Raw genomic sequence first — 12,646 nt, 5'->3', positions numbered from 1 at the left:
ATTCTATCGCTCCTCAAAACTAGAGGAGGGATGTACCTGGTATTGTGGGTCTCCTGTGACTCTCCATAACTCATCCATTGCCATAGTGTAGAAGCACTCGCTGAAGATTGTGCGCTGGACTTTCACTGCCTGTCCATTCCGTGTCAGGACAAATGCACATTTTTTGGAGGATGGGGAAACTTTGGCATTCTGGAGTAGGAATTCCCCACCTGATGAATAAAGAAATGAAGAAAAATAAAGTCAAACAGCTGAACTGCAACACATGAGAGGCATGAAAGTATCAATAACAGTGAGTGAAATTTGAAATGCTTTATCAGTTATACACACTTAGGCAAATTATGTAAGGTAACTGTCCTGTACAAATCAAAATGCAATGTTCTGAAGCTTGAAATGCACCATATGACATAATATATACAACTTTGGGAAAGATCATCCCGTGAGACGTGCGTATTCATCATTCAATACTATGTTAAGTAGAAATACTATCATTCAATAAATCATTATTCTAAACAGTAGCACAAACCAAAGGAAATAAGCAAATGTACAGTTCCATAGAACACTTTCACAGAGCTCATCATAAATCAGGTGAGAGTTTTTTGTTCTTTAACATTCTGGCTAGACCATATTCATATAGAAGGGGTTTTTACAGTCACATGTTACATGAGATGGAAAGCAAATTCATTCTTAATTACACAACTTTACAACCAAGAGGAAAGAATTTAGAGGTAAACCTGAATATTTAATAGTGAAATAAAGTAAAATATTTACATATGTATATATTTAATAATGTCTTTGATAAGTGTGGTCAATAAAACAATTGAGAATTGGTAATTGTATGATTAGATGTTAATTTATGAGCACTGGTATTTAAATAAACTGTTAATGGTGTGAAAATTATTCCTTGAAGACTTTTAGCTGAGGTACCAGAAGCACCGGTAAAGAATATTTGATTTACAGCATGTTGTGGCTCTTATTTTGTGTTTTTATAGGTTATTTAGCAATTTGATTGTGTGTTGTCTACTCCGATACCATAAATGACAATCTCATACTTGGGAAAGACAGTTAGAATATATTTCAGGGAGGAAATGATAGATGTTGAGACATAGTACAGGCATGAGCTGTTATTACAGAAGTATTGATATACCAATGATGAGGTCAGTTGAATGGTTAAGATGCTGTACTTTAACAAGGCTGTGAAAGCCTAAAATTCAGGGCTTGGGAATCCAAAATACAGTAGGACCTTTTGAAAAGGACAATGATAAAAAAATAAATAAATAAAAAACTGTGGGGCATAGAACTAGGGATCTATGAAGTATAAATATGCAAATTACCATACAGACTTTTTCTGGTTACTCATCCTGTGTAAGATTCATAAACCAGCATCTGTAAGCCACTGCAAAATGATCCATTGTTGCAAGTTACCGAATGCAAATGATGGTCTTATGTGACCTAGGTGTGATATCGGAGTTTGTGGTGAGAGAGAACATGCAGGTGGTTGGTGTGACAGAGCAAGATGCAAAGGACAGGAAGAAATGGAAGCAGATGATCTGCTGTGGCGACCTCTAATGGGAACAGCCAAAAGAAAAAGAAGTAGTAAAGAGGCGGTGAAAATGAGATAAGAGTCCTTGCTGCATGTGGTTTCATATTACCATGGTGTTTCCTTCAGACTCTAGGATTCACTGAGTGGCCATTTCAGTATTTTAGGTCATCATAAACATTTTTGTTGACTGATTCATATTTGTGTTGACTATTTAATTATTTGTATTTATTAACCAGGTTTGCATTGATTCATGTAGAACTTTTTTAGACTTGAGCCGAGAGCATTATCTGGTTAAGTGACTTGTACAAAGTCACACAGTAGGTGAATGGAGGGTAGGGGAATCAAACCTTAGACTATAGGAAGCAGTTCTATAAATAGGTAATGGCCTTAATCATCTGCATCTACTGCCATAACATAGCTCATGTACGTGTAAAGCAACTAAACTGATTGCTCAGTCAGTAATAAATATATGCTAAAAATAATTCAGACTAAAACTGTAATACCTTTTACTTGTATTCAAGGTTTGAAATCAGGTTTTGAAATTGTATACAACACTATTTTCTTAGATTGTTCTTAAAGAAGGAGATAAATGGACCATTAAATGTTCGCCATTTTTTCCAACTGCCTTCAAAGTGCCCACTCAGGAGTAGCTAATAAATAGGTTAGTACTCACAGCACAGCTAAGTTATCAACTTCATGTTTATTAAAGTGCTAGAACCAAAGTACTGCATTTTAAACAATCAGAATGCAAATATAAATAATAAAAGGCATAAACATAAATGAATCAACAAATCATTATGCAACAAAACAGTGACTGTAAACATTAGCTGCAAACAGGACTTGAATGGTTTAAAGGTCACACAAAGTTGCAGAATCACTCAGCCAAATCAGTTGGTAAATTCCACAGGCAAAATCCCTGGGTGGTAAAGCCCATATACAACAATACTTCAAACAAGCCCCTGAAATTACCAGCAGTCCCTATGAGACTGACTGTATGGAACAGGCAACTCATATCGGGCCCTAAATTGTGAAGGTGGGTAGAGGGGCTACATACACCAGATACAGAATACTATAGATAACACAATACCTAATAAGAAGCTAGTGCATCCCACAAAGAAGTATAACATGTTGGGGTCTGGATACCCCAACGAGTAGCTGGGCTGCAGAGTACTTCCCACTTAGGTTCCAAATCTGTAAGCCCCAGATACGGAGTCTTCCAGTAATCCAAAGAGGAAAGCCAAAGTCGAGAATTATCACACGTGGTGAATGAGCAGATTAATAGGATTCCACCTGTCCCTTAAGGGTTAAGAGTCAGGACAAACTGCAAGCTTCTAGGAATCACTAAATATGACTGGCCAGAAGCGTCTTACTCCTAAATGTTTGTCTGTAGTACTCCAAATTAAATTACCTGGTTTACCTTTAATTAAATCATCCCCTCTTTTCTTAAGAAGAAGACACACTTGGTTCTTTATAAAAAAAAGCTTTACACAAAGATGGATAAGTGCAGTAGCCATGAAAATGGCTTTTTGTGACACGAGTACTACAGCATGAGTTTTTATAGCCACTAAAACAGTGGGTGGGTCCATTACGCAAACCCCTGACTGGATGAAAGTCATGGCATGTAGTTGGTGGAGCTGGTTGCACTCTTTTTGAATGAGCATCTGCCAGGATAAAAAACAAGGTATGTAATTGGGGAGTTGGTTTTACTCTACTTGAATATTGCAGAGAAGTGACCAATTCGTTTCTAAGACTTGCCATTTAGAATCCAACCCAGTCTTAGTGAGGGAACAGTTTTTAAATATATTCAAATATTTTAACAAAATGGTTAACCAAAGTGTTAACAGAGTGCAAGTTATATCCTGGAATCCCACTTCGATTAGCTAAAATTTCTAACTTTCAAATATTAAACATGCTTAGCCATAGACTTTCTGACTGTGCAGGTAGACACATTTTCCTTTGCAGCAGTTTCAAAATTCAAAACGCGAGTGTCACACTTAGAGCTGTTAATTGCTGCTTTTCCTCCTGAATAATAATATTAATATTCTGGAATGCTGGACATTTGACCTGGCTCCTGGAATACAGGCTTGAGTGTCTGTACTGTAAAGACTTTCTGCATACCAGTCCAAATAAGCAACTGACTCAAATGACCGTGTCTGAAGTATTTCCTAATAATACCAAAACCCTGTAATGTTCTACATACCTCTTTAGCCTTGGTTTCCAAGCCTTGTAAGATCTGTTTGTTCGTACTGTAGATTCTGTTATCAGTATTTTTGACCGAAGGTTATTTTCACTGATGTTTACTGAAACGTATGCAAGCTGTGAGAGCCTAATATGGTTACATTTCTAGACTTATGCAAAGGGAATATTGCATTTTTGTATATTTAAATATCTGATCTAACACGGAGCAGGACAAAACATGGTATTTGTGAAGTTTTACATCAAGTTTGTACACACTAACTGTATCTCAACAAAAGCTACTGACTGCAAATTGTGTCAGCTTGACAAAGCTATATAGAACAGTATTCTTGTTTATCAATACTATGGAGCTTTTCTCCCCAGACCTCTAGAAAAGGCGTGGTCAGATTTTCATGGTGAACAAAAGCAAGTAAATAAAATAAATTCCAAATGAAGTCTTCTGTTAAGGTTGAGGTCTTTTGAATAATCTGCCTCTTCCTTAGGTACACTAGTGACAAATCTGTTAGACATCATATCAAGTTACTTTCACAAATACCCATTCCATAATGTTCATTTCCTTGACATTGTCCATAGTCACTTGTAGGAATCCTGGAAGTCAAATCTTCCTTGATGTAGATCATTTAGTTAAGCACTTTGGAAGCATCCAGTCTTCTGCTGTCTTGAAATCTGCTAAGGACTCTGGTTTCACCTGTACCCTTGGCCATCAGTGGCAACGATGATGCATAATGCTAGATTGTTGTTTCAAATCACCAATGTAATTCACATCTGATCTTGCTGCCTGACTTTCATGTTTAGCTTAGAGAGCTCCTATCATTATGGGAGTTGCTCTTCCTGATATTAGCCACAATTTTTTTCCTTTTGCTATATACCTAATTAAGGTTAGGATTCCATCAGTGTGGTTTGTTTTCAGAGTTTGTTTTGGGCTTACTTCTAGTAGGTACAGCAGCCTCTACAAAGCCATTAACATGGTTGCACTGGGTCCCTGTGAACAACTTCCCACATGTTGCTGTAAACGCAGGGTTGGGAAGGGTATTGCATTTTGACAAACTATCACTTAAACAGGATGTGGTTTGCTTTGGAATTGTTCCTAACTGTTACAGGATTTGCTGGGGTTACATAGTTGATTTTTATTTTGAAGGAGACAGCTTTGTGGTCTGACCTCACCAGTGAAGACATGGCATGGGGGAGGGGGTGATGCTGACAGAGGTGCACCACAGCACACTTCCACACTGGCGAGTACCGGGTCCAGTATGTGTGAACCTCCAGTGGGTATTCATACTACCTGGTCAAGAGTATTTGCGTTAGTAAAGTCCAGGAATTGCTGTGTCGGTGAGTATGAGGCAGTGTAGTATTCCAAGACTATATTAGATCAGTTAAAGACTCCCCTGAATAGGGAATTTGGTTTAATGGCAAGCGTTCTCCAGTAGGCCTAGGTACCAGTTATGGGATTCTTGGGACACAGAGGGTGACCTATAGCTAGCTAGGATATGGAACAGACTGTCAATGATGGTTTTCACATGGATAAATTCTACAGCATCATCCTGTTTACCAATCTAGAGTTATGCTTGTTGCCAATATAGATGGAGACTCCTCCACCTTTTGTCCCCATTAATGCAGCAGCTGGCCTACATTTCCAGAAGGCACTGAAGCTTTGCACTGCTGGAGTACTTAATATGTCTCAGGATCAGCATAAATGTCTATATTCTCCAGAGTGAGGAGAGCTTGTAGGATGTGGAGTTTCTTATTTAGGCTCTTAGCATTGAGCAGTAACACTTAGGTATCTGTGGGTTTTATTTGCTATATTGGCAGGTTTTTCAATTTGACATTACCTAAAAAAGGCAATAAGGGGGGTTGGATAAAGTTTTAGCCAATGTTCAGAAGCCTAGCGGAGACAGGTGCAGACCATCCTTTGCAAAGCAAAGTGGTTGGTTAACCATGTTCTCCCATGTCTAGATGTGGTGCGTCTGAGAGCTGATGTCTGGGGATAATGAAACCCACTTTTTAATGCATCAGTTTTCTGATTGTGTGTCCTTGTAGTAAGTTATAAATAAGTAAGGAGTGTCACAGTGCACCCCCATGGGTGATAAAGGGGGGAGGCTTTGCTACCAGAGTCAAAGGATGATTTCACGGATTTTATTTCACAGTTTTCTGCCTTGTGTGATCTAAGTCTGCATTTTCTTACAGAGCCAGGTTAATGTTGCTTTCCCTATTTAATTGTATTGACAGAAGTGTTATGTTTTTGTTTTAGCATGTCCCAACTTATAATAAACATCTCACCTACATGCTCCCATTTTTCATCTTTTCACATTTACCTTGCATCTTTTAGCCATCATTTTAGGTCCATTCACCATATTTCTGTTTTTCAGGATCTTCATTATTAGTGTTCTTTGAACTGCTTACCCTCTTGTCACTTCCAAGGTCACTACCCCCACGACAATCTAATGCATCAGTATTTCTGTATTTTTTGTGCTTATACCCTTCTTGGAATCTAAAAGAATGAGATCTCCACTTCTTTGGCAACAGTCACAAAACTCACATGCTGATTATATGAATTAGCCTTCTATTCATTCCAGATAGGCAATATGTTTGCATATTTTCATGCTCTTTCAAGTCTATTATTGTGAACTCAAGCAACTTACAGATTAAGATAATGTAAAACCACAACATTTAAAAATAAAATAGATCTAATGATAAAATACATTAGAGAATAAAATTACATGGATGTTACAGGCATGAATACATTAAGACTGATAGATTAAATTTTATGGATCTTGTTGAAGAGCTACACAATCTATGACCCTAGAAAGCTACACACGGTGGTGCTTTCCCTAAGCAGCTAGAACAGCGAGTTTGACAGCAGTGGTAACAACAAATACACACAAAAGCACATAACAGAGCCCTACAAATGCATCTTAGTGTGTGTGGGTGTGGGCCGTATGATGGCTGATAAGGCACAAACAAAAGACAGGCAGGACCTATATTATGTAACCCAAGGTACCCAAGTACCACTACCTTAAAAACAGACCCTGGCTTTTACAGTACTCTTATATTTATTCTTTCCTCATATTTCTCTTCAGCCTTCAGTTATGGAGAACTGAGTGTTCACCTAAGCAGCGTTATCTTACAACTGCATACAGTCACACTTAATTTCCAGCATAGCTAGAGGAGTTTCTGCAGTAACCTGGCCAAGTTTCTCCTAGTTAGCATATATACACATGGAAATTCCTGAAAACCGTCAAATCTATTCCATCAACACAATTAAATGAAATCACCCAGCATTAAGATTCTTCTGATTCTGACCAGATTTAATCATTTAGACTTGCAAATGATACCTTACTAATGGGAGATGCCCTTTCAGTCTTTTTCCCAAGTTTGTATTTCTGAAGTACTGATAACAAAATGAATGAAGAAATTGGTTGCCCATTGTCAAGATGGATTGCTAGTTGCACTGCCCCATCACTACCCTAGAGTGTACTGGTCTGCTTTGAATGGTACCTGTTAACATACTTTCTATCTTCACTGTATAAACGACTTATGTACTCTGACACATGTCTTAGCAGAAAGCCTTTGACACTCCCTTAAGGAGGTCCATGTTCTGGATAACTGGAAAAGAACACAATCTATAAAGACACTTGCAACTTCAAATTAGATTTCTATTACTTTGCTGTTCAGTGTAGGGAAAATAATGGGAAAATTTATATTAGACAAAGCTGCAGGAAGAATTGTTAAGTAATGGTGTCTTGGGTATGTTACAACATGCATATAGTGTAAATATGTTGTTATAAAATGCTAACTTGCTTGTCATAGTCAACATTAGTGTCAGCTCTGACTCTTGACAGCTCAGGCACTTCAATATGTCATACATGCATTTCTCACATTCTTTGGACTCCAGAGATCCACATATGCTAATCAATAACCATTTCATCTTGGGTCTTAGAGGTCGTTTGATTTCTTGGACAGACTTCTGGCTAGTAGATGGATATGGTGCAGTAGAATTAGGATTTCAGTCAGATTGGGCTAGCATGTCACAGGGTATATTGAACAGATCAATACTGGGACTCTTATATTTAACGTAATCTTGTTGACATGAATTTAGCTGGTAGTCCTGCAATCCAAAAGGCTAAGCTCCTGTTATCTGTGCTCAAATTCAGGTTGGCCATAACCTGCCTCTGTAATGCAAATGTAACCATCCTAAGGCTACACTGTATGGTCTGAAGAGTTAATCCTAGGAGATTCTATTACAAGATACAGGAGAGGAGATAAGCCAGTTTACCAGGAGCTCTTTTCTTGGAAATTTCAGTCATCTGAATCAAATGACAAAAATGACAGCTGGTTTGACAACTGCTTTAACCAGAATGAGTTAAATCTCATCCCTGGAAGCAAAATTTCTCTCCCTATAAGAAAAAATATATATTAGAAAGGCATCATCAGGGTTGGATGTTACAACCTGGCCCCACACTCTTCATATTCTTTAACAATTTGACACTTAAAATACAAAAAAATGTCCTGTAATACGTTAACAAGTTTGCATAATATCCAAGAAAGCATAATATTGTACAGATATACAGCAAGAAATAGACACAACTGACATTGTTAAATGGTCCACAGATAAAATGTGGGTCAACAATGCAGCAAAGGCTCAAATGTAAAACATAGAGAAAGAAAACAAACGGATGAGTTAAGGAAGATCAAGAAATTATGGACACGTGATTAGAACAGATGGGCTTAGTTAAGCAGTAAATTACTATACTAAAAGATTATGAAAGAACATAAGCACTCTGATAATACAAAGGAAAAATCTATTGGAAGTATTGCAAAGGAACCAGAGGGGGAAGTAAAAATCAGTTGTGAAAGAAGGAAATGGCTCAGGTTTGAAGCATTAATCCTAGGAGGAATCTATTACAAGAAACAGAAGAGAAGCATACACCAATAAAAAAGGGGAACAAGATGTGGACAGAATCTATGTTGCAGCCAGTTGTGAATAGGATTAAGGAATATTATATCACATCTAGATTTTGTGGCATTTACTCCCAGTACTCCTTAACCAAGGCAGTCGGTGGTATAATTTGGTGGGAGGCACTAAACTGACCATATGTTAATACCTATAACCCCTTGCTTATAACATATTAAGTAACCACTAGACACTGCACATGGTTTGTATGCTGACAGAAATCTGATAATTAATTGCATAAGACACTGCTTAGACTGGTAACAACATGGTATAATATAAAGATTAACTTTTTATTTACAGATAGGTAACTGAAACATTAGACTGTATAAATACAAACACACAGAATTTTAACTGAAGCTTCTAGCAACTTGTTAAAAAGCTATTTCTTTTTAAAGTCAGGTTTAATGCACAGATAGCAACAGCAAAAGAAAGCAAGTTTAATGCACAGACAACTGCAAAAGCAGCAGGGGGTCACCTCTTACCAGAAGATCAAGATGTGGTACTTGAACACCCAATTTATACAGTTTAAGTATAGGAAAATTCTACCCACATGTAATAATGCAGATGTAACTGCCCACTTACTGGAATGAACGCTGGATGAATTTGATGATTCACTCCAATCACACAGTGACAAGGTAATTATGGTGTTAGTCCAGTTGTGATCCAAGTGTATTAAGTTCCATTGTTTGTTAATGACCTTTACTCTTTGCCAAGTATGATCTTTAGGTGCTATGGTACAGTTTTCTTTTTTGATTGGATGTCAAAAAAATGCCAGCCTAGCTTGAGCATCTTTGCTTCTGTAGTTGGCCCTTGGAAAGATTATCTGCAGTTCTGGTTTGTAAAATAATAATCTGGTGAAGTCCTTTTGATGTGACACTGATCTACAAGGCCAGCCAATGTCAGTGGCGGCTGGTGACTTCAAATCAAAGGGGGCTGCAGGAGACAGCTGATTGGGTGGGGTCAATGGGAATGGGTGTGACCAACTAGAAAGGGGAGGAGCTATACTCAAAACTACAAAAACTTTAATTAAATACACTGCCCTAGGTGCCAAACCATCATTATGGGAGTCCAATCAAGACAAAATGAAGTGCAGAAGAAAAAAAAAAAAAGATTTCAATCCATTGGCTGCATGGCAGCTTACTTAATATCTAGATGGAAACAAAAAGGATGTGAGGCATGAAAAAATAAATTACTTTTTAAATACATTACTAGAATGCCAGTCAAAATCAAGTACAAGAAAACCAAGCAGCACTTAACTCAAATCACTTCTCCTTGCACTCCAGTTCCAATTATAATTTATATTCAGGTTTATTAAAGTACCAAGTAACATGCTGAAAGTAGCAATCTCTGTGATACCCTCATTTGTAAAAATGTTTCTTATCCAAAAAAGACCTGCTGCCTGACAACTATCTAAAAATGAAAAGCAAAACAAGAAACAAGCTCAACATATATTGCTTAAAGGATTACTGCACAGGATATGGACCACGCATGATAGATTGGCATTCTGGTTAGTTTGCAGGTAAAGCCTGTAATGAGCTTAACATAATCTAATCCTGGCCTTTATTACAAATACTGTCATATGCATTTCAATACCCAAGGCTTATACATTATCTAGTTATGCAAGTATTCTCTGCATGGCAACAACAGAAAGGCTTTCAATGTTGGCAATACTGCTTATTAAAGCTTACTTGCATCTTACAATATCAGACAAGCTTACCTTAGACAGAGAGCAAAAGGCACTTTCTGAATAATAAGCAGCATATGTCAACAGTATAAAAATGACAGAAACCAGAACATTCTGCAAAATCAATGACAGATGAAAAGCCACAGTAGTACTTGTGTTTATCTTGGATGGGGGGGAAAATAGTCTGCACATTTACACTGCATAACTGCTCCTTGCCTTGCTTGCACACATTCAGAGTCACTACATGGGGGAGTGGGGTGCAACAAGCTTGTCACAATTTGAAATATCTCTGGCTGACTGCAATGGCCCTGACACATTTGTCATACCTCTCAACCTCAGAGCAAGAAATCTGGACAAAGCCATACATAGAAGTGGGACAAAGGCCCAAAAATAAGGACAATTTTTAAATATTGCTCTTATAAACTTAAAAAGATAATAGAATAGTAGGTCTTGTATTAGTATGAATTTTCTGAAAGGTACGAAATCTGAAACTCAAATGTCTTTCATTAATTTTCTAACTTCAAACACAATTTTATGAAAAATGGACCAAAAATGTGATGCAAAAATATAAAATAGCCACACAATACAGCTGGGAACCTGTCAAAGAAGGGACACTTTTAATATTAATACTGCTAACTTGAGCAGCTGACAAAATAAAAGAATCTACATGCATTTATGAAATAAAAGTAATCTATAACTGATTATTACAGTTATTTATTAATTGTAAACACTCCATGTTTTCTTCCAAAATTGCTATTTTGCAGAGGGATTATTAGGGGAAGAGCAACATTTTGAGCCAAAATCGGGGACAGTTGAGAGGTTTGGATATGCCCAATTCTATAATGCAATTTTATTTGCATGTACCTCTCAACCTGTTAATGCAGGAAATCTGGACAAGGCCAAATATATTGGGGGAAAATACAAACACCATTAAAAATTGCTCTTGTATAAACTTAAGACAGTTGATAGAACAACAGGTCTTGCTTTAGCATGCATTTTTCTGAAGGTTATGACGTAAAACTCAATGTCTGTCATTTAAGTAACTTCATTCCTAAATGATTTGCCAGAAAACCACACATTTTATGAGGAACAAACCAAAAATAAGAAGCAAATATCTATTCATTCTGCAAAAATATGGACAGCTGAGAGGTATAGTTCAACTGGGGCTGTCTGAGTTTGCTGCCCTTCCCCTCTCAAAATCATGGTCGATTGGAGCCTCCCCCCTGCAACCATTCCAGTGTCCCATTTCTTGGTTATTTTGCCCCATTTACCATAAACACTGTAATGTGCATACTGCTTTACTTCTGCGATGATTTAGATTTCATTTGAAAGTTTTATTTTGTATTTTTACAGCACAAATTCCAATAGATATCTGCTAAACAAAGCAATGCAGTCTCACAATGAAAACAGACTTAGCATTAACACTTCTCTGCCCTTGAAACTCACATGCATTGAAACAGCATTGAAACCCACATTCAAAGAAAATACATTTTGCCAGTGGCAGATAAAGATTAACTTTGGGCTATTTTCAAATCATAGGCCCCTTGAACACGAAACATACACCTTCCCGATTGTATTAAATTGTATTCCTTGTACAATACAGTACAGTTGTTAGAGGGCATTTTAAATTTATTATTTTGAACATTAGTAAACAATGAAACAAAATGCATGCACCAATGACAAAACTACTCAATTCAGAACATTTCCATCATAAAAGTCTACTCAACCTTCTACACTGCACCAGTATCAGTAAATATGCACAATCTCTGAAGTGTAAAAGTCATCTAAATAATTCCACATTAAAGAAATCTGTAACAATGAAGAGGTTGCTGCTAGCAAACAACTTTATTTGTAGATGAATAAACAATGACATATAAAGTGCCTGTTGCCCTTGAGGAATAAATTGCCTATGTTGCATGCATTAAAGAAATAAGCTAGTAATATCGCAATACGGACTGTATGGCAAACTGATAACAGCTTCATAGTTACTACTCTAGGTATCTTTGTCAAAACATGACTGCAGCATCCACCCACTTTATAACACAGTACAGTATCAGCAATGCATCTATCTTCTGTGGGAGTAGAACCTACAACCTTCTGCATCAAAAGCAAGTACACTACCTGTTGTGCTATTAACAAAGCGAGCAGCCTCAGCATAAGCAGCACTAAAGTTTTGTTCCCCAGCAGCTCTCAGCTCCTTGTAAAATCTACTCGACACACAGTTGTATCTCCGAATTTTGCAGCACAAGAAATCTTGAAAAAGCTGAAATTTATT

General features: G+C 37.3%; 1 protein-coding gene across 3 annotated transcripts in view; it reads right to left on the bottom strand.

Annotated features, from left to right (window-relative positions):
* The window catches only part of LOC122808893 (renin binding protein), a 1,087,318-nt gene that overhangs the window by 224,629 nt on the left and 850,043 nt on the right, over window positions 1-12,646 (bottom strand). For all 3 annotated transcript variants that reach the window (XM_044080005.1, XM_044080006.1, XM_044080004.1), the window contains one exon: window positions 37-209. In XM_044080005.1, coding sequence (XP_043935940.1) covers window positions 37-209 — 173 coding nt within the window. The remainder of the gene's footprint in view (window positions 1-36; window positions 210-12,646) is intronic.

The sequence above is a fragment of the Protopterus annectens genome, chromosome 8.part0 (assembly GCF_019279795.1).
Source record: "Protopterus annectens isolate FY-2018-M chromosome 8.part0, PAN1.0, whole genome shotgun sequence".
In the NCBI taxonomy this organism is placed as follows: domain Eukaryota; kingdom Metazoa; phylum Chordata; order Ceratodontiformes; family Protopteridae; genus Protopterus; species Protopterus annectens.
Note: the sequence above shows the minus strand (reverse complement) of the source record. Positions and strands in the feature narration are given on the sequence as shown.